Source organism: Megalopta genalis, chromosome 5 (genome assembly GCF_051020955.1).
Source record: "Megalopta genalis isolate 19385.01 chromosome 5, iyMegGena1_principal, whole genome shotgun sequence".
Classification (NCBI taxonomy): domain Eukaryota; kingdom Metazoa; phylum Arthropoda; class Insecta; order Hymenoptera; family Halictidae; genus Megalopta; species Megalopta genalis.
Window position 1 is genome coordinate 6,984,989 of NC_135017.1, and position 22,446 is coordinate 7,007,434.

General features: G+C 32.6%; 5 protein-coding genes across 10 annotated transcripts; 3 read left to right on the forward strand and 2 right to left on the reverse strand.

Moving 5' to 3' along the window:
• Nucleotides 1–80: 80 nt before the first annotated feature.
• Nucleotides 81–9,043, reverse strand: Sirt7 (sirtuin 7). The gene is made up of 5 exons (XM_033480873.2): nucleotides 8,949–9,043; nucleotides 3,708–3,821; nucleotides 3,464–3,561; nucleotides 3,066–3,281; nucleotides 81–2,872 (listed from the first exon to the last, which is right to left on the reverse strand). The coding sequence occupies exons 2-5, from the start codon at nucleotides 3,804–3,806 to the stop codon at nucleotides 1,708–1,710; spliced, it is 1,578 nt and encodes a 525-aa protein (XP_033336764.1). The 5' UTR covers nucleotides 3,807–3,821; nucleotides 8,949–9,043; the 3' UTR covers nucleotides 81–1,707.
• On the forward strand, nucleotides 4,636–6,158 carry LOC117226516 (histone-arginine methyltransferase METTL23). Its single transcript, XM_033480959.2, has 3 exons — nucleotides 4,636–4,730; nucleotides 4,802–5,024; nucleotides 5,324–6,158. The coding sequence occupies exons 2-3, from the start codon at nucleotides 4,860–4,862 to the stop codon at nucleotides 5,906–5,908; spliced, it is 750 nt and encodes a 249-aa protein (XP_033336850.1). The 5' UTR covers nucleotides 4,636–4,730; nucleotides 4,802–4,859; the 3' UTR covers nucleotides 5,909–6,158.
• Nucleotides 6,155–7,254, forward strand: LOC117226520 (acyl-CoA-binding domain-containing protein 6). The gene has a single exon (XM_033480973.2). It carries the CDS (start codon nucleotides 6,155–6,157, stop codon nucleotides 6,848–6,850), a length of 696 nt encoding a protein of 231 aa, XP_033336864.1. The 3' UTR covers nucleotides 6,851–7,254.
• LOC117226470 (rho GTPase-activating protein 17) lies at nucleotides 6,901–17,084 on the reverse strand. Of its 3 annotated transcripts, XM_033480825.2 has the most exons (10): nucleotides 16,271–17,082; nucleotides 15,731–15,884; nucleotides 15,279–15,564; nucleotides 14,976–15,200; nucleotides 14,527–14,824; nucleotides 14,213–14,452; nucleotides 13,300–14,099; nucleotides 12,954–13,129; nucleotides 12,635–12,682; nucleotides 6,901–12,550 (listed from the first exon to the last, which is right to left on the reverse strand). In XM_033480825.2, exons 1-10 carry the CDS (start codon nucleotides 16,321–16,323, stop codon nucleotides 12,257–12,259), a joined length of 2,574 nt encoding a protein of 857 aa, XP_033336716.1. In that variant the 5' UTR covers nucleotides 16,324–17,082; the 3' UTR covers nucleotides 6,901–12,256. The 3 variants fall into 3 exon arrangements, with proteins under 3 accessions (XP_033336716.1, XP_033336705.1, XP_076377985.1); XM_033480814.2 differs by having other exon boundaries at nucleotides 6,901–12,682; XM_076521870.1 differs by lacking the exons at nucleotides 6,901–12,550; nucleotides 12,635–12,682 and adding an exon at nucleotides 12,689–12,882 and having other exon boundaries at nucleotides 16,271–17,084.
• Nucleotides 17,085–17,405: 321 nt separating this feature from the next.
• Nucleotides 17,406–22,391, forward strand: LOC117226504 (UNC93-like protein MFSD11). 4 transcript variants are annotated; one of them, XM_033480902.2, is made up of 3 exons: nucleotides 17,406–17,860; nucleotides 19,034–19,134; nucleotides 19,215–22,391. In XM_033480902.2, the coding sequence occupies exons 2-3, from the start codon at nucleotides 19,059–19,061 to the stop codon at nucleotides 20,306–20,308; spliced, it is 1,170 nt and encodes a 389-aa protein (XP_033336793.2). In that variant the 5' UTR covers nucleotides 17,406–17,860; nucleotides 19,034–19,058; the 3' UTR covers nucleotides 20,309–22,391. The 4 variants fall into 4 exon arrangements, with proteins under 4 accessions (XP_033336793.2, XP_033336774.2, XP_033336802.2 ...); XM_033480911.2 differs by lacking the exon at nucleotides 17,406–17,860 and adding an exon at nucleotides 17,895–18,527; XM_033480883.2 differs by having other exon boundaries at nucleotides 17,413–17,860; nucleotides 19,034–22,391.
• The last annotated feature ends 55 nt before the right edge of the window (nucleotides 22,392–22,446 follow it).

Genomic DNA, 22,446 nt, shown 5'->3' on the forward strand with positions numbered 1-22,446 from the left:
TATAAGCAGTCGAGTGGACACTTATTATGGCCATGAGTGTATTTCAGATATATAGATTTCTCATTTTTGTGAATACAAAATTGTGGTTGTAATAATATATTTCTTAATGTTTTTCATCTTTCGAATTCGCTTGTTTATAAGTCCCGCCAATTTTTCAAATCGGATCGCACGCGGGATTTTTAATTCGAATTGTAGATATAAATATTTGTGTTTTGTAAATTGTTGTAGTGAAAGAACCTTTGTAAATGTTAATCATATTGTATGTAATTGTTTGTGCCTATGTATTTAGTAAAGATTTCCTAATAACAATTAAACATATTAAAAGACTGTAACAAGTACATACATTTTGATTAAGTGCTAGCAAATAATTTTTCCGATGTTATGCTTACTAAAATAACAATAAAAATATCAATTGCACAAACGTTGAAATTAAAAACTACACACTTAGAATAATTACTGAAAAATAGAAAATAATAATTATCATATTGCAATATCTCATTCAGTACAAATTTATTGGTTCATATAAATAAACATATAAATAAGAGTAACTATTTATGAATACTATTATAATACCTGATGTGTTAATACTTTTTAAATTTAACAGTTTATAATGAAAATTTCGATAGTTTTCATAAGGAATGTAATCAAATTTATATGTTTTGCGTAAACATTTCTTTACATCAACTAAAATAAATAGTGATGGGAAATGTTCTTGTTAGTTAAATAGTACGTCTCAAAAACAGTCTTAAATTAATTAAAAGCGGTAAGTTATACTTCCTTTGATTTTAATAAGCTAACTCGTAATATGAGCAGATCAACTGATACGTCTAATAAACTTTAAAAGACAGGACTTTAACGAGATAAATGTATCTCGATAAGACTCTTTTTAACATTCCCACACTGCAGACAATGTGAAACCAGAAATGTACTTTTGTGTGAAACTCGTTGTTTGGTCTATTCATTGACCAGCACAAAATAATGACTAATGTAATCTTGATTTGAGATCTGTTATAAACAGTATAATAATTGCCTCAATACCCATGTTATACGTTTGCTTATGTTATATTTACAGAAGTGGAATGATAAATGAACATAATGAAAAATGCAAAAATTTCACACAAGCAACAGTTATAAATCCAATTTTCAAACAAAAAGGGAAATTATAATACATTCAACTATACAAATACAAAATTAACAATAAAAAAAGAACACAAAATGTAATCAAAAATTATCACTTTGGTCACTAGGAATTTATCATGATCTGCATAACACTCATCTGCTTAAATGAAATCTTATAATTAAAAATCACAACATAATCGACTTATACAGTAGTAATGACTGTGAATCAAACCATATTTCACATGAAATCAATTATGGTTAAATTTACAAATGAACAATTTCGAAATCAGACTTATTGGACGTGTGAGTAATCATTAAATTAACTTATAAAATTTTACTTATGGAAGTTTCATTAATAAAAGATAAACTTGTCTATAGTTTAAATCTTAAAAACTATTGTCACATTTTTAGTTTGATTATTAAAATGTTCGATACTGGAAGTTAAACCGCTACACATTTGTAAATCATGTTCGCAGATTTTGTCATGATATGAAGGCGTCAAACATTTAAGTGGGTTATTATATACGTCGTACATTCGCATAATAACAGAGCAGGAAAAGTCAGATACCATATTAACGAGAGTAAATGCTACCGCTTCTTCTTCATGCCTTTGCGATATCCTTTGCCGAACCATCCTGGATTTTTAGGTGGTGCAATCGGAGAGTCGGTCTCGATCACCAATGTTTCCGAATCTTTTATCTGTTTACTATCAGATTCTATTAAAAGATTATCTGTATCTCGTTGATAATAAAGACATGTGAGAGAACCCTCGTTTTCCATACAAAAAGTACAGGCTGGCTTCGGTTTTGGCATGTTTATGGCCATATCCGGTATTTGTATAAACGGATAATAAAACAGTGGTGTTAATTGAGGGCACATGTACATTGGTGGAAATGGTAAACCCATGGATAAAAATGGTAATGCAGTAAAAAAAGGTGCAGAATAAGAAGACATAGATTCAGTTAGTTTTTTAGGAGAGATGCAATCCTTTTCCTCTTTGGTTTCGGGTTCCATATCTTTTTGAAAGTTGTCGTTCGTAATTTCAGTCAGCTCTTTATGAGTAACATTAGACGGTTCTTCCAAACAGGGCTGACTTGTTGTACATTGTTCATTACTCTTGAGTCGCACAGCATGAAAAAATATTGGATCCTTAGCACGATTATATTGCGGTATCTCTAATCCAAGATGAGCCATGATTCTTCTCATCACATCGTCGCATTTTCCATTTATTTTTAAAACTGCATTCTCGTCTTTCGGAGTCCACTGCAAGTTTACAATATACAGAGAAGGACGTTTATGAATCGGCCTGTCCATCTGCCACAACCACGGATACTTTTTTAGAACTTTTAAACTGGAACCTAAACATAATATAACGTCCGCTTGTTTCGCTGCTCTTGTCGCACCGTTCCAATTAATCGGCCACGGGAGATTGCCCCTTTCACCGAAATGAACGATCGAGTCTTGCAAAACAGTGTTACATCTATCACAGAATCTACCAGTACCGTGTGAATACCGAGCAGTCTTTTCTGTAACATCAAACAGTCTCCAATATTCTCTATATGGTTTACATGTTCTACATACTTCCACGTACATATTCCCATGAACTTCAGACAAAAGCGTACGAGGTACCCCACTGCGCAAATGAAGTCCGTCACAATTTTGAGACACTACGTGTTTTAAAACACGTGCCTTATACAAGGCATAGAGAGCCATATGCGTTAATGTTGGCTCTGCTAGACTTAAGTCATGATTTCTGTAAATATATATTTATTAAATGACAATATTAAGAGCGATAACAAATTGTTAAGTACAGTTGAATCTCGGTAAATAATTGATTACAGTTTCAAACTCAAAAACTTAATAAGACATAGCAACTGAAAGATTTTGACTGTTCTATTTGGGTTTGAGTTACTGAGATTCAACAATATTACTAATTTTGATGTTACCCAATGTCTTTTCCTTGCTGTAAACGAGTCCAAACACCATTGGTACCTCTATAATCAGGAATAGAAGCAGCTGTACTAATACCAGCACCAGTATAGACAGCCAACGATGATGCTCTGCTGATTGCTGCAGCCAACCGCATGCACTTCTCCTCCAAGATTTCTGGTGCATCTTCTACTTCCTCTAATCTTGCCTTTACCCTATGCCTTTTCGCTTGTCTAGTCAACCAATCGAAAAGATTTAATTAGTAACACATTATGATTACATTTCAATAATACTGTTAACAAAATTTATATGAATTTTACCTATAATATCAATGGTTCATGTTTTACTACTAATAACACGAAATAAATGAATATGCTCATAAATGTAGATTCAATGATTTCCAAAATGGCTATACCTTAAATTAACCTCTTTTACTACGTCACAGCAGGAAAGAAGTATCCCGTTTTCTTCTGCAGTTCTGTCTGTTTCACATTTTTGTAAAATTGCTGCAACCTGAAAAAATCAAACACTGCAGTATTCTATGGGTGTTGTTTACGCTACATCAGTTTTAACACCGGGAAAAATATAGAAAAATGTTGGTTAAAGATCGTTTTGAAGCGATTACGATTGAGCAGTATATATTAAAATTACGTATGTACTTTCTTAAACGTTGCCACTCGTTCATCTTTAACTTTGAAAGCTTTAAGTGCAGCAGAACGCCTTCTCGATAGGAACTTCTCGTTACCAGCCTCCTCCATGTTTAATCAAGACGGCTGTAACACAGAATCGTTCGAGTGTTGCTAAAATAACACAAATGTCATAATAATGTGTTATAACAGTCTGTTTCAGAAATTTCAACGAAAATTAAATTCTAGTATACATAAGATATGTGGATTGATCGATAAAATTTATTTTAATAAAACATAAAAATATTATATTCAATCCACCAAATCTTATGTATTGAATATCAGATTTATATAATATAAAACTTAATACGTAGTTTATTTCATGTTTACAGTATTCCTATAGTATTAATGCGATTTCATTGTAAGATTACAACTATCTTAATATTAATTTATCAGCATGATATTTATTATTTTATCACTGTAATCATTCTACTGGAAAATCAATTTTAATAGATTTATATAGAAAATTATAAATAGTAAATTCCTGTATTTAAGGAATGATTTCATATTGGATATTAAATAATTTCGAATAAATTTTATATGAAAATAGATTATTATAAATATATTATTAGTTTAAAAATATTGTACCATACATTAACGCGTTATACAATTTTATTTATAATGTATTATGTCATATTACAAGAATTTAATAGAGTATGTACCTAATAAAATTTAATAGTAAATAATTATACAAAAAGTTAATGAAAGCAACAATTTATACCAGCGTCTTTTTTAAGTTCGTGTAGATATAACACTTACATTGGTTAATGTGTATTCAGTTGCATATAATTATAATTAAGTTGCAAAAATTGAAATATGAGAAATTTAATTAATAAATATTATATTTGTAAGCATATCAATAATGACATACACATTCGAATATAAAGAATAGAACTTTTTGATAAGTAGTTCCCGCCATTTCGTAATTCAAATATGGTCTAAATGTTAGCATTTTCTATTGTTTGGCGTGTACCGACGACAACTCTGGACAAAATAGTGATTATATTTTTCATTACGAATTAATTTGTAAACGATGAAAACCGTTCAATTTATGGTTTCCATTTCAGATTCAATAATTTCGACCAGAATGAAAATGTATTAGATCAATTGCTTTGAAAGTTAGTCATGCCAGGTTTAGAAGAAAGTATTTTACACGATAGCAGTTCACCCACAGAGAGCCTAATGTCCGATGGAATTGTCTCTGAGCAAGTGAAAAAATTTTTATTCACCTCTCGTAAAACTCACGATAACGTAGAGTGTAACGAGAGCTTAGAGATTTATATCCCGGAGGTAATCAAACTGTTTTATACATTTTCTATTATTGGTTAAACCAGTGGTTTATTCTATTTTCGTGTGTGCTACCGGTGTTACGTAGTTTTTGGTTATGCATCTCTGCGAAAGTTTCTTTTTTTATATTTTTTATTTACATTTCTTGTGTAAGAGAACATAAATTTACTATTTTTCATTCGAAGTCTGTTTATAACGAGTTTTGATCGGTGTTTTGCCAAAGAAAAAATATTAGTATATATTACTTTGATACGTTAGCTCTTAAGTGTTTAGTTTCTTATTAATATATTTTTTTGTTACAGTTACTTCAGGCTAGTTATAGTTTTTATACGTGGCCTTCTGCACCTGTACTTGCTTGGTTTCTTTGGGAACACAAAGAAGAACTTATCGGAAAAAGAGTTTTAGAACTTGGATCTGGTACAGCGCTTCCTGGGATTTTAGCTAGTAAATGTGGTGCTATAGTAACTTTAAGCGATTCTGCTAGTTTGCCTAGAAGTCTACAACATATAAGAAGAAGTTGTGAGCTAAATGGAATTTTGTCTCAAGTTCAAATTGTTGGTATAACATGGGGATTATTTCTATCTAGTTTATTTTCCATTGGACCATTAGACTTAATTCTTGGATCCGACTGTTTCTATGAGCCAGCAGTATTTGAAGACATAGTTGTTACAATTGCATTTTTACTAGAAAGGAACCCACATGCAAAATTTCTCTGTACCTATCAAGAAAGAAGCACAGATTGGTCCATAGAACATTTACTGAATAAATGGCATCTTACTTGCACCCATATATCGTTGGCTGGACTTGGTACAGATTCTGATGTAAATATATATGATTTAATGCAAGATCACACTATTCACTTATTAAGTATACAACGTGCGACTTAATAAGTTTGTCATGGCTGTACGATACTTACTTAATGTATCTAGAATTCCTTGGACTGTTTCTCCTTCCGAATTTAAATCTTACTTTTCAGTGTTTGGTAAAGTAAAGAAAGCAAGAATTATATTCAATCCAAACGGTATTAGTACAGGCAATGGTACTGTTGAATATTACGATAAAAATGCAATGGAAACTGTACTTTTTAAAAAGCACATTTTAGAGAATATGGAAATAGATGTGAAATCTTCATAATGAGTCTCGAGCAAACATTTAATAAAGCTGCAAGCTACTTGCAAACCTTAGCATCAGAATTAAATTCTACTGATCTTCTCAAATTCTATGCTTTGTATAAACAGGCAACAGTTGGAACTTGTGACATTCCACAGCCTAATTGGTACCAAATGAAAGCTAGGCAAAAATGGGAAGCTTGGAAAAATCTGAATGATATGAGCTGTGATGCTGCTATGATAACTTATATAGAAGAGTTGACAAAATTATCTCCTACTTGGGAGCAAGATGTAGAATCTGAACCACAGAAATGGGTTGCTGTTAGTCGTTTGCTGAATGCAGAAGAACAGATAAGCGACACAGATAAAACTTTTTTGGATTGGATAAAAGAAGGCCACGAGGAAAAGGTACAGGAAGTACTGGAAAAAGATCAAAGACTTATAAATCTGATGGATACAGATGGTTTGTTACCAATACATTGGGCTGCAGATCGTGGTCATTCAAGAATCATAGAACTCTTAATTAAAGAAGGAGCAAACGTGAATTCACAAGACTCAGATGGACAAACTCCATTACATTATGCAGCGTCCTGCGGTCATGTTGACGTTGTAAAATATTTACTTTCCATTGGTGCAGAATCTATAGAAGATAACGATGGTATGAAACCCAAAGACGTTGCTGATGTTAATACATTGTCATACTTACTCAGCATGGAATAGTAACTAGCTAGATTTATTCATAAGATCATGGTACTTTTTTACCAAATATATAGTTGTTTTCATAAATTCTTTATTTATGTACAAATAGATTCTGTAACAGTTTTCATTACATTCACAGCCTAAGCACTCCTTAGGTAAATGCACAACTTGTCACAATGGTAATTTAAAAGTTTTTTTTTACATATCATTGTGTTATTTATCGTGGAACATAAATACTAATCTGTTAATCATAACAGAATACAGAAAGAATGCTACATTCTTTTCATAATTATTTTTAAATTGACAAATGCAGAATATAAAAGATTTGTAATTTTCCTCATAACAGTAAGAAATAATTGCAAATGTATTTAAACCATTTGTAAAAATAAAACTTAAAGAAAATAAACAAATATTTTTCGTATTAATTAATTGCTTATTACAAAAAACCACTTATAAGTTCGCATATGACTTGAAAAGAATTCATAAAAGATGTCTCGAAAATATTTATTCCGTTAGCCTAGATACTTGGTGATGTAAAAATTAATTAACAACTTATTCAATGAATTCCTAAATATATCAAATATAAATAATTTAATAAATTTACTAGTAAACTCAACAAAAGATATAATTTAGTTGTAGAGATTATCAAATATAATAAAGATCTTATCGTTTTCAATTAACAAATATAATTTTCTTTTAGTTACATTGCAACTACAAATTTAACAAATTCCACTAAGTGGTTTAATCAAACTAGAACATAAAAATAGAAATTATCTAAAACCGTAATATTGCACAACTGACTGGGATGCACTAAATCCATGTAAGAAATATTCAAATTTTCATCACCAAGTAAACAGACATTTTGTTATTTATATAACATTCCCGTTAGTAATAGAATTTATTTAAACTGTTTTTATGAACAGTTTTGCTTTATCTTGTAACAGAAGAAGTAAAAGAAAAATTGTAACATAAATAAGAGTAAAAATATTTTCTTTTTACATAACATTTTCATTATGATATTCTAACATTTTCATTATAATACATTATTTACCATCATATAAATATAAACCTTATCAGGAAAACTTCATTTTCTGAAGATTGCTCTCACTAAAATTCCTAAAAATAGTTACATAATTTATACCGATAGAATTGTAAGACTAATAAGCATTTACTAAAAATTATAATATTTTTAAGATATTTCTTTCTACCATACTTTCCTTTGTTATCGTCATTTAATAAATGGATGGCGAATAATGTATTAAATAAAAATACCAGATCATTATATTTGGTTTAATCATTTTGCAAATTAGGCATATCCTTAATGTTGTTAAATACTGGCAATCGTTTGTTGTAAAATGAATCGGACGCAAATTTATTATATAATTTTTAAAAATGGGAAAATATTACGATACTTTACAAGAATTGGCTATATCTTTTTGTTAGAAATGATTGGCAATAAAATCACTTTTCTCTGTATACTATTTTTTATACTCGAGGCTAAAATTTTTTAATTACAATGGTATTCACTAAATTGTAATACAAACAATTAGGTGATTCTATTGTAAGCGCTTAAAGATCTGTTAGAATCTTTATAAATAAAACAATTTACCAACTTAAATGTTTACAATTATACTTTTATGAAATAAACTTTAAACAATAAAAATGAAGACGAATTTTCATCTGTGTGAAACTGAAACACTGAAATATGCTAGAAGAATTTCACAATTTCATTTATTACTACGTTTTTAGTCATTCTAAAAAATAAGTTTAAAAATCTTTCATATTATAAATTATAATATTGGGGTAGATTCACAAAATTATTTCTTGTAGAAAATATGAAATAAATATAAAAATTTTAAATGTCTTTTTGCATTGAATCACCTTTTCGTTCGTTGTAACATTATTTAGCAAAGATCTTGTATTTGCAGACAAATCCGTGCTACAAATAAACATAAATTTGCTAAAGTCTCTACCAAATGAAGTATTCCTTACTTTATATTACACTATGAGCAGGGACGCCCTTAATAAGGTAAAAGTATCTTTTTAGAGTCCTTCAAACGCGCAGAAACAGAAAAACAAAATTTACAAAATAAATTCGTGAAATTGAATATAGTCATACCTCATCATACAGCACGTACTTCTACATACTAAGCCCACGCGGGAGTGCGGGAGCAACCGGCTTAGAATTACGAAGCAGGTACATAGAGGAATTGCTCTTCTTCTCTGATTGGTTGACGCTTCACAGCTAAATAGTGTTGTCCTCGCAGTTTTAGACAAAGAGAAGAAATGGCGAGTAAGCAAGAGAACATGACATCAACACAACACAAGCGAAACAAGTCACACCGACGACACCAATGTCGCTTGTCTCACTTTACCATGCTTGCAAACTCACTCTATCGTGTATCCATTTACAAGGTGCTCTATCTGAAACACTCGGTTCGAGTGTTTCGAGTGAACACACAGTCCAGCATATTTACGAACATCTTGAAACAGTGACCACTTTTACAATAATTACAATTTTCCAAAACCCGTCAGCTTCATTTTAGATAATACTTTCTAGTTTATGAATCTACAAAATTTTGTTAATTCAACCATCCCAGTAATTGTCAACTGTGACAGGCAGCATTCGATGCTTTACGAGAAAGATTTTCGAAAGCAATGAATAATTTCGCAATTCTATATGATTTTTAATTTTCATAATTTGAAAAACAAAGCTGAAACTTGCATTCATATTCCCTTAGAAAGACTACGTATTTAATTTAGTAATTGCCTACAAAAAATTCTCAAACTCAGAGATTTAGAGAATTAGAGTTAAGAATTATTGCAGATTAGAACAATTTACTGGCAAAAAAGATTGAAAAATTATATGAAACAATTCCAAAATGTCTACTAGAAATTTCGATTCGCAATCTACAACAAAACTAGGAATATGAGGAAATAGCTGTATTACAGCCATTTATTTGGTTTATTAGTCTGTGTTACATAGAAAATTGTATTTTATTCGAAGATTGATATTCTCACTTCTGGAATGAATAACAACGAACTTTCCTTCTTGCATGAATTTGAGTTCTTGAAAAGGGCCGTTATTATTAAATAGAGGAGCCTGTGAAACACAGGAGGTTGTAAACAGACAAGCCAAGCCCGCGAGGGGCCCGAGGTCAAAAAGGCCTAAATATGTATATACCAGGGCTTGGACAAAAAGGTTTTGAACCTCGCGCCATACTTTCACGCACGGGCTAAATGCCATCAATACTCCCATTCTGCGCACTTCGTGGCCCGTGATTTATGGTTCGAAATTATTCGAATTGTTTCAAATAAATATTTCACTAATATAATTTTCCGAATGAAGTCTTGTCTCTAGAATATTTTATTCGGATAACGATTATTCATTATTCCAACAAATTATTCCATCCACTTATTCAAAAAATATATATTCCATCCATTTATTCGAATAAGCTATTCTATGTATTTATCCGAACAAGTCTTTTCGGGCATTACACAATTATTCGAATCATAAAGGGGATTATATGTTAACTGTTTCTGTCTTTACATAGATTTAAGGGAATATATTTATTATATACAAATTATAATATTACAAATATATACAATATATTTGTAATATTATAGTTATATTATAATATTACAAATTATAATTTGTTATATTATATATTATAATATTACAAATTATAATTTGTAAGCTATGAAATAACAGTTCCCGGGAAGAAAGTATCTATACCAGCAATAAAAGGATTAATGATAACTGCGGAAATTCTTTTTGTCCGTGCCCTGATACATGCTAGGCTTTTTCGTCCTCGGGCTCCTGGCGTTTACAACCTCCTGTGTTCCACAGGCTCCTTTATTTAATAATAATGGTCCTTTTCAGGGCCTCAAATTCATGCAAACAGAAAAGTTCATCCTTATTCACTCCAGAAATGAGAATGTCAATGTCAGAATAAAATAAAATTTTCTATGTAACAAAAAACTAAGTTTGAGAATTTTTTGTAGGTACATAATTATTAAATTAAATGTGTAGTCTGTCTGAAACTATGAGGACAGCACAGTTTAGCTGTGAAACGTCAACCAGTCAGAGGAGAAGCAGTTTCTCTATCTGCTTCATAATTCTAATCCGGTTGCCCCAACATGGCCTTACTATGGTGAAGCACTACTGTACATACATAGTCAATTGTACACTCAATCACATAATTTTAGAAGGCACTAAGAAATAGAGGAACAAACATTTTCTTTAGATTAGAACCTTATACTAAATTTAATTTAAACAGTATGAAGTTTCCTTCCTTGTTAATTACGTAAAAAATATATTATTCTCATAATAGACCTTGTAATAGGTAACCTAAGGGCGGCTCTGATCATAAGTATACACGGGGTTCCGCCTAAATAAAGCCTCCTAAATATCTTCTCCAATTGTGGGGGCACAAAAAATATTTTGTATGCTATTTGAATGATTTGAAGAAATCATTACGTTGCAAGAATATCTTTTTTGAAGTTTACAAGGTATCTTGTAAACTTTGAAAAAAATGGCTTTAGAAAAACAATATTTTTCGCAACATAATGGTTTCTTCAAACCATTCAAATAGCATACAAGATATTTGTTGTGCTCCCATAATTGGAGGAGATATTTAGGTTGCCTTATCTAGGCAGACTACCTTGTATAAAAATTTGCAAACTTAAATTGTATGCCAGGCTAGAGATCAATTTTCAAATTACATTCTTAGTTTTATAATACTTCTTTCGTCGTTACTGTGATAGGTATAAAAACTGATAAATTGCAAAAATATTAAAGTTAAGTATGAAAATTAGATATAACTTCTTAAGTTACTTTTAACTCGTTGCACTCGACTGGTGACTCCGACTCACCACTTAAAATTGTTACATAACGTTTCAAAATAATTTTAATGTTGTCAATGTGTTTTAAAACTGTTAAAAGTACAATTGTCGCACGAGTCATAAAAGTCAATTTCATACATATAAAATGCACTAAAGTCATACAAAATAAAAGTACTATAAGTCAAAAAAACTATTTTGAATTCAGAGTTAAAATGGCTTCGAGTGCAAAGAGTTAATATACAGGTAGAAATGCTTATAGATTTGAAGAACTTGAAGACAAGTTTTCTTCTTTTACTATTTCATCGGTAATAGCTTAGAAACGTAAAAACAGGCGCACTCTACGAAAAATCAATTGAAAATAGTATTTTGACAGTGGTATCGATTTAATTAGAATTTCCCTAGTAGTCAAGATATTAGAACACCTCGACGTCCATCGAAATGAGAAAATTTACAAAACTTACATTGCAGTCATTTTCCATAATGCCATATGTCGTCGCTTGTCATAGAACCCTTCGATCTTTGAAAAATGATTCTTTGAATGTTCGTTTATGATTACGGTAATCACATTTTATACAACTGATCTCATAGATTAGTACTTTCTTGATCCGTTTTAAGCCGCGTGGTCGGTGGAGGTGGCGGAGGTGGCTGTGGCCTTGGAGGTCTCTGATGGAACCTTGGCGAGGCCGGAACAGGTTGTTGCGGTGATTTAATAACTACTACTGTTTCAGTCTGTGTTTGAACATCGATAATATTCCCTTCCGATCTGGTTCGTACGTGTGCTTTCGTTTGTTCTGGCGCACTTAATTTTGCAGGCTTTTCCGATCGTTCACCGTACAAGGACATAGATGACGGTCGACTACCTACACTCGGGCTTCTCTGCAAGTTCGAAGCCATGTTGCCATTGTTGTCGCCCGTTGTGCAGAACACATTGCCATTGCCACGCACTTGTATTATACTGACCTGTTGTTTGTCCACCGAGTACACGTGAGCTCTTTCCAATGTTAAAGGCTGCAGGTTTTATGAAAAAAGAAAACAGATTAACAGCTCTGTGAAAATCGTTGCCTCTATGGAAAATTACATTCACACTTCCAGCAAAATTAATATACACTATTAACAGAATTGTTCTCCACTTTAAATATAGCTTACGTTATTGTATTTCAATAATGTAATATCCGGGCAGTGATATTTGTTGTGTCCACTGGCAATAACTACATTTATTAAGGGTTATCTGACATGTAAAACTGAGGTTGAACAGCGCTTGAAATTGCCTGATACTCACCCCTGTTTCAGTGTCTAAATTTTCATTACTATGACGTGGGTGTTGTCTGATAAGGCTCGAAGGTCGCATTAATCCAGCAGGCCGTTCTGGTATTGCTGGTTTACTACTTCTGTCCAGAGTGCTTGTATTGGTAGAACTAGTGTTATCTGTCTTTCTACGTAACTCAACTGATTCTTCTGCAATTTTTAACAATGTTAAAATTGTAACAAGAAATGATAACTTCTTCATTGACTTTGAACTTTTTTAAACACTATTTAAACATGTTTAAATGTACAGTACATTTACTGAGAGTTTAAAGTCCAAGTAGGTTTTAAACGGTGTAATAAGCATCGGTAATTATATTTACCTGTGTTATGTATTACATTAGTTATACTTCTTGGAGCTGCAACCGGTCTCCGTCTTTCCAATGTGGATGGATGTGGTTTCTCTGTGACTACCGGTTTTATCCTTTGTACCGTGGTGTCCAAATTTTCCATCTCTAGCTTGTTGTTTGATGAATTTTCAATAATAGATTTTTCTGTGTTCACGAGTGTATTCAGTTTCTTTTCTGACTTTTGTAATTCTTGATTTCTTTTTTCTACCTCAGCGTGCATATTACGTAATTCGTCTATTACTTCATTAATGTGTTCCGGACAACCTGAGGACGGTGTGTCTATAGTTACGTTCGTATCATGGCTTTGTTGCTTGACTTCTGTTTCTGTATTTATGTCTTGTTTCTCTATGTTATTATCATGTTTGACTGGTAACTCTGTATTTATCACATCTTGTTTATGAGCTTTATTCATTGTACGATTAAGGGTCGCAGTTGTCAAAGGCCTGGGCGGTTTGTCAGGTGTGGGCGGTGGTTTGTCATCGGGCTTCTTATCATGTTTGTCAGGTGTCGTGCTACTCGGTGGCGTTGGAGCTGGTTTGTTTTTTCTACGAGCTGCCGGTTTAGGACTACCTTGTGGAGGACTTTCACCGTGATCACTGAGACTACTATTCGAAACGCAACGACGCATGCCTGTGATTTGATTTTCTATACCGTTTAAAATGCCAACGTCCAAATCACGGTCAAAATCTATTTCACCAGGAAAGAACCAATTTGCGTATGTAATCAACTGATCCACTATAAGACTAGAATTATTAGCTGTGCTCATATTCATTCTGAAATAACAGTAGAAATTATATAAATAGAAAATTATCCTGTTGTAAGCGATCAGACAATAACTAAATTAGAACGTTTTATATAACTCGTATAGAAGGAAAACTGTTCTTACACCATTGTATTTGCATCCTCTTGAGGACTCCATATCAAATTCGGCGCAATAACAATAGCAATGTTTTGCGGTGACATTTTATTTATGTCTTGGTTTTTCGTGAGTACAGCCAAAAATTTGATTAGGAACCGTAAATTTTCTAGATTCACAGGAGGTAGTTTGTATAGCACCTCCCAAAGAGCTCTCAATCTTGTCTCGTTATTTGTTATTTTCGCAGCTGCCATCCATTCAGGATATAATCTTTAAATTAATAAAATGTGCACATACAATTTCATTATTTTCTATTCCCTTATTTGCACATTTATTATACTTACTTGTATGTTAAGAGAGGCTCCGGGAGTTCTCTTAAATAGGACTTTAATGCGCCAGCGATCACATGAGGATCTTTATATTCCAGAGCAATTGGTAACGTAAGGCAGCAAGCATCTAAACTTAACTTAATTCGTCGCGACTTTGATGCAGCGCCAGCTATTCTAAAAAGGCCTTCTTCTTCCATACCCAGTCGTAATAAAGCAGATACACATAATTGGATAGGCAAAGCAATCTTTCTATTAGTCACCCTAAGGTGCTCCTCAAGTGGATAACCATAAACTGGTTTCATTTCATTGTCATCTGAAATTAAAGAAATGATTTAAACAAATATACTCAAACATTATTTATTTCTGATTTGTAAATATTTCAATTCTATATATTATAATAAGATGATGATATTGTTATGAATAAAAAATAGCTTCCAAAAATTGATGAATATTAAAATACTTACTTATATAACTTTCTAATCCTGGAATAAGTTCTTCCAAACAATGAAGTGCACTTTCATGGTAAGCCCTTTGAAGTTTTACATATTGAATAATAGTGTGTGCTAATTCAGTTTCCCTGGACATAAGTTGAAACATTTCTGCAGCTAACTGGTCTCTGCATTGCTCAACCTTAGCTTCAGCCTCTTCTAATTCTTCTCTTAAACTATCTACCTTGGCTGCACCCGTACCTTTTCAACAAAAATATTGTTCAGAAAATTTCAACCAAAACTTTTAGTTGTGTAATTGTTTTATAAATCGTTAATTACCAGCACTGTGTTTGCTAGCTTGCTGATATCTTGTTCTCACACTATCCATATCCAATATTAACCGAGCTAAATTTCTTTTATGCTTTAATATATTTGGTACATCTGTATCTAAAATATGTTGTAGAGGGCTTGTTACATATTGTTCAACTTTTGCTTCATGTTCGATTGTTTCATTCGCTAAAGACATTTGTGCGCGACCACATTCTGTAAGCGTAAAACCCATGAGGCCATCCTCGGGAGCATTTTCTTGCATTGTTTGTCCTAATACGTATTCTGGGCATTTTTTCTAAAAATTAGATACATATTAAATAAAACTACTATATTAAGAAAAACATAAATGTTTAATTACAATTAAACTGCAATATGTCTTTTATTTAATTACTATTTTAATTTATATTAGAATATTTTTCTATAAAACAGTTTAATAACAAATTCTTGTTATTAAATATTACCAGCCGTTTTTCTTTAATTGCAATATCCTGTGCTATAGCTTGATTTGGAGGATTAGCAAGTCTTTTGTTTAATCCAACAAGAGCCAACCTAATTTGCTCGACATGTTTGTCTGCAGCTTGTAAATCATCAGTCAGTACTTCTGTCTTACCAGCTCTATAAAAAAAGAATGTTTGGGACAGTTTTACAAACCAATAAATTTACATCAAACTGAGATTCAAAGCTGTGTAAAGTCAATCCATTTTAAGATTCTCTGATTCATAAGTTATTTTGGTATACCGTGCCTGCTATTATTGGTTGCGTATCATTAAAACTTTCATACTAAAAAATGCAGAAAGGGAGAGCGAAGTAGGTGTCACTCTTATCTTTTTGTTATCAAATGCTAAGATATCAAATAAATTGTTTGCTTTTCGTCTTTTATAATGTATTTGTAAATGATTTCAATGTTACTATAAACATTTTACTTTCCATGGAACACATAAAGAGGATTTTGTGAGTGTTGAAGAAGTAAACAGAAAGAAAATGTTTAGAGGAATTATTACCTAGAAAACGTTTGATCTGCGAGCTGTTTAACTCTGAAAAACTGTTTCTTCATGATTGATAAGCATTTAACACTTCTTACATAAATAAACTTCTATTTTACTCAACTATATCAGTCACATAAACACTTGTCACTTGTTGACTTTAATGTTCACAGGTATGCATTTTTAATGCGATCGTGCGACACTAAAAATATACAGGCTTGACAGAAAAAGAAGGAAAACTCCTTTGCATTACACTTCGGCGACGACAATTCGTCATAGTGTTTGTACAGTGATTTCATATCCTTTATAAGCGAGTTCCAGTTCTTGAACCAGTCTATCTTGTTGTACCATCAATAAGTTGCTACTTTCAAAGAACGTTTGCAAAATTTAATACCGAAATTATCCCGTTTGTAAACGTGTCAAAACGTCGCAAATTTTAGTCACGGCATTTTATACTCTTGCTCGCCAGGTGACCGCATTAAAATGTATACAAAACTGTATAAACCTTCCACACCTCACATTCTTCCTCACCACGTCGATTTCTTATCGTTTCACAATTTTTTTTTATTAACTTCCAGAATTCTATCGGAGCATCCGATAACGGGATAGTCAACGAGTTTTTACTGGGAACGGTACGCCATTTTCGTTCGTCTCTAAGGTTTAGAACGAATAATCATCCTCCTGGCGGCAAAATTTAAATTAACATTTCCATCGCAGAGAACCAACGATTCAATTATCATATTTCTTTGAAATCAATTAAAGTATTTTTCGCGTAAGTATTGTGCTAAAAATATAAGAGCTTCTCAACATGTTTTATAATGTAAACTACAGCAACACAAATATATAACCACAAACAAATTTGATTCGACTTATTCTCCAATAACATATAATTGTTTTCCGGATTCATATGAAATAATATTGTATTTACATTAAAAATTTTAGATTTATTAATTTTTGTTCGTTATCGAACAAAGAAAGAGATCCGTTACGTCACCTATGGGAAAATGACAAAATTATGAACATGAATCACAGCTAACAATTTGGACAGTTTGCCGCAGATGGCACTACGGGTTATGTCGATCGCACAACATATTGTATAATATGTATTTTAATTAAAGAAACGTTGAATCATAATTTCTATACATTATCGTACTTTAGTAAATAAACTACAATACATTGTAATGATCAATGAGCAAAAATTCCTTGTTACAATACTTTACGTTTGATAGTGCGTTGCATCATAATAATACGTATGAATGTATATGTGAGTATGTATGTTATTATGTTCCGACGATAACTTCAAATCGTGTAAACAGGAGGAAAGGACAGTACACATTGCTACACATCATAGACACGACACTATACTCGTGGTTTTCTTTTACCATCGCACAGCCACCATCTGTTAACTAGAAACGTACGGTTTTCTACTGTGAAACTTCAAAACGTGCGCGCGAAAAACGACCAAGTTTCTTCATTTCCTTCTCGATTTGAAATATTTTATTTAACGTGATCAACATGACATTAAATAGGAATTTTATAAATGTGATGATACTGAGTTGGGGTTTCATGTTGGTATTTACCGCATTTCAAACGATGGGAAACATTGAGGTGAGTGCGTGAGCAACGTTGACATATACGTTTGACAAGTGAATCAGGTCAATTTTTTTAGACAGATGTATTTACTTATTTCTGTAACTGCCGTAGTAGACGTATACTTTTAAAATTCTATCCACGTCGAATCATGTACATAAGCAGTGACGTGCGCAGTATGCGAAATTTAAATGCCGACACGCATTGTTTTTTCCTTTTCGCGTCGTTTCAATGTGTTTTATTATATTGTCCGTGTACACCGCATACATGATACATCTTATCTGAACAGCGTTTATCACGTACAATAGTTTAAAAGAGAAGAAACCGGTTTAAATTTTTAATTTAATTGAAGTGTGAAAGTTTAAAGAATGATCATGTAATGCTTCAAGTGTTGACATTTCATAGTTCCTTTGTGCTCTTTGAAATTGTTAATATGTGCTAATTATATTTCAAACAGAATTTCAAACAGAAAATACTGTTCATGTGTACAAATTCATTGTAAACAAAATTGTTATTAAATGTAATTTGTATATGTAAGGAGACATGAGACATTTGATACATTCCAATAATTATCAAATACACATACACACACCCTGTTAATAAATATACCTTGACAGAGGTTATTGTTCTGTCAAAAAAATATTTACCTGAGAAAGAATAAACAGCTTATATGTGTGATTTCAAGGTGATCCACACAGAATAAATACAGAATCTACAAATTGATACGTTTTTCAAATATCTAACATACATATATGATAATCTTTCTTTATTTGAGTTATAAATTCAAGCTATTGAAAATACAATAATGTATGTAAATGATAACATTTATACGTTATTTTACATTATTTATACAATTTTTCATGTATTATTTGATATGATTATTCCATGTGGTTCAGATTAACTGGAATGTAGGACACTAAAACCCGATCAAAGATCTATTCTTATCAGTGAGAAAACAAGCATTTAATATTTCTTAAAAAATCACATTTGAGATAGGCTTGCCATAAAGTGATATTGATAATTTTAAGACTGTATAGTTATAAAATAAACATTATAGCAGATATGACAATTTTTTGATATGCAAGATAAGGAAAAAGATATATGCTACATATGTTTGCTTGGAAAGCATATTTCACATACTCTTTTCTATGTCATCACATATATATTAAATTGTGTTTGTTTTTTATACAGAAAACTGTGCTGCAAAGTATTACAGATGAAGACAACAGTTTCACTGGCGACGCCTACACGAGCTTATCCATTATTTATGCAGTCTTCGCTACTTGCAACTGGTTAGCTCCATCGTACATCTCTATGTCAGGGCCACGAGTTGCTATTCTAACTGGCGCTTGCTGTTACGTCCTTTTCATAGCGTCGTTCCTGTGGCCTCACAATGCTCTACTCTATATTGCCTCCTGTGTCCTCGGTCTTGGAGCTGCTTTGATATGGACAGGGCATGGACAGTACCTAACAGAGAACAGCAACACCGAAACCATGTCCAGAAACGCAGGAGTGTTCTGGGCAATCTTCCAAACGTCGATGTTCATCGGCAATCTATTCGTGTACTTCATGTTCATCAATCCCAAAATCGATGGTTCGACGAGGATAATCGTTTTTAGCGTGCTAACCGGCTTATCTATCGCCGGCACCTGTCTCCTGGCTACATTGAGGAGTTCATCACAGAGGCTGGTTCTGGGTGAGGCTGAAGGAGTCTCCAGTGCTGACAGGGAACTTCAGATACCAGAGCCAGCAAGAGAAAGGCCATGGATAGCCGCCTGGGATGCGCTTATAGATGCGTTCAGTCTTTTCTTGACGCTAAAGATGCTTCTGTTGTCCTTGACCTTTATATACACTGGTCTTGTCTTAACGTTCTACTCAGGCGTCTATTCGTCAAGCATTGGATTCACCAAGGCAATTGGCGAGACGCGTAAGAGTCTGGTAGGTCTTTCAGGAATTTTTATTGGAATTGGTGAGGTCATGGGTGGAGCCATCTTTGGTATTTTTGCATCAAAGCTGGCCCGCAATTGCGGTGGATGGTTGGTTGTAGTTACGGGATTTGGTGTACATCTATTTGCTTTCATCTCCATTTTCTTGAACTTGCCAAACGACTCACCGTTTTCGGAGACCGACAAAGTAGGGTTCATCACACCTTCACCAATCTTAGCTATGGCCGGAAGTCTTGCATTGGGCTTTGGTGATGCTTGTTTCAACACCCAAATATACTCATTGCTCGGTACACTTTTTGCGAAACAGAGTGCATCAGCATTCGCACTGTTCAAATTTTGCCAGTCGGTCGCGGCTGCCATCAGTTTTGCCTACAGCAGCAATGTTAATCTTTATATACAGCTTCTTATATTGACGATAACTACCGTCATCGGTACCGGTGCCTTCTGTTATGTCGAACGCATTTCGAGAAGGGAAGCCGACAACGCCCTGACCGACACCAACCCTACTCTCGTTGAGTAGAAAACAGACTGTGAATGTGTTCAACCAATAACTTGCAGTGATTGAAAACGCTCTATTTACTCTACATTATTAGAATGAACCATTTGGGTCACTTAGCTTGACCTCTATAGTCAGCAAGATCCATTTGAAGATTTCTCTTGATGTGGATACTCTTATTTTACATAAGCCAGAATAGTCATCCTACAACATTGGATGATTTCAATAAGTAATGACTAAGTCTTTTACTGTTGGTGGATGCAGCAATATTTTTACTCTAGCTGCTGATACCATATTAAACATGTTAAGCTAGTCGTTTGGCAAGGGATATGACAATGAATGAGATTCTGAAACACAGAACAAAAAACAACAGTAACTATGGAATAACTAAATTTACTAATTTTTAATAGCATAATTTGTTTTATACCTTATTGGAGAGACGTGAGGCATAATGTTTTAAGTATCAGAACTGTTATTATCGTACATGTATTGTTGTTATGTAAGAAACTTTATATCAGAGCAGTGCCAAATCATAGCAATGATCCATTCTTCTTCGTAATGCGGCACAATTTGTGAGATGCCCTAAAGCACTGGTAACTACAGTAAAATCTCTCGGACTGTCGCCGGGACCGAATTGTAAGGCATTAGCTCTAGCGTACGAAGATTTCATTCCTCGAATCTCACGGCTTGCCACTACATATAGTTGCCAGCACCCCATGAGAGAGAAAGAGAGATAAAATGAAACTCGAGTCGAGGGAAACCTACCTGGAAAGACAGCGGCAATCGGTGTACATTACTATGAATACATTATAGTGCTAGAATAAAAACGATGACTTAACTTTTTTTTTTCTAATTTTTCATACATGAAAATTTGTTCAACATATTGGTGAGATTCTTCCAATTAAAATGAGACCAAACACGACATGCTTTAGTCCATATTTATACAATTACATCGTGATTGATCTTATTTTGTGCAATCATAAATATTTGTCCAAACTATACCATGTCTGGTCTCATTTCAATCAGAACTATCATTAATATGTGAAAAAAGAAATTAGTTTTAGAATGTTAAAATTAAAAAAAGTTACGTCATTGTATTATGAGTTGTCTTTCGAGAATTGGAATCAAATGAGTCGCGTCGATAAATTATAGGGCCGTGGCAATATCGCGATATCAGTGATGACCTACTGAAGTTACGCTGGGAAGAGAGACACTACTGTATTTTATATTCGCTTTGACTGCCAGCCAAAAGCGACGTTAAGAAGGGAAAACTATACTTTAGAAACTGCGTCTTCGAGGATAAATTTTTATATCCACAGAAAATGAGATTCTTCCTTTAATTATCTTAGATATGCGTTAAGAACAGCATGGGATAAGTTCATATTGTTATAGAAAATTTTTTATAACGAAAATTAATAATATAAAATAATTGATTTTATAATCAATGAAGTGCAATAATGTTCAACTGTACTGCAATGAACATAAACCTTCGTGTACAATCCGTTCAACGAATAGAATCAGTAGCTGTGAACAATTGTTAATGTTCTGTTTGCGTGGGCTGATTTGTCTCTTTGAACGGACTTTATGTAAGCATTCCTTCACATAGGATAATTATGAAAAAATTGTTATATATTTGTACCATTATGAAGAGTGATGTATATTTGTAATTTTCACTGTAAAGAAATAATGGATTATTTAATATTTCTTAGGATTAGCACGGAATTTGTGATTTCCGTATGCCACCTAGAAATTGAATTATCTTAAAAACTATACAGAAGTCATTACGAATTGTTCTCGAAAAAGTATCTACAATCAAATTATACATTTCAAACATTTGATTTTTCAAGTGACTAACGGAAAGTAGGAAACAGTATTAGAGTTTAATAATTCAAGCTAAATTGTTATGCACGAATGAACATCTGAAATCAGCTGTTATACAAATTGTAATAAATTGTTATACAAATTTCTATTGTACATAAATTTAACTATACACAAGTAAAAAGAGATATCAATATCATACAGTGATGTCATAATCATTGACATAATGATATTGACTGTCTATTCTTATGGAAATTATGTTGAATAAACAATTTTCACATATGTTTAAGTGGTGTGTGTGTCTTGAATTATACATTAACCCACATAAGAGATTCAAAATTAAA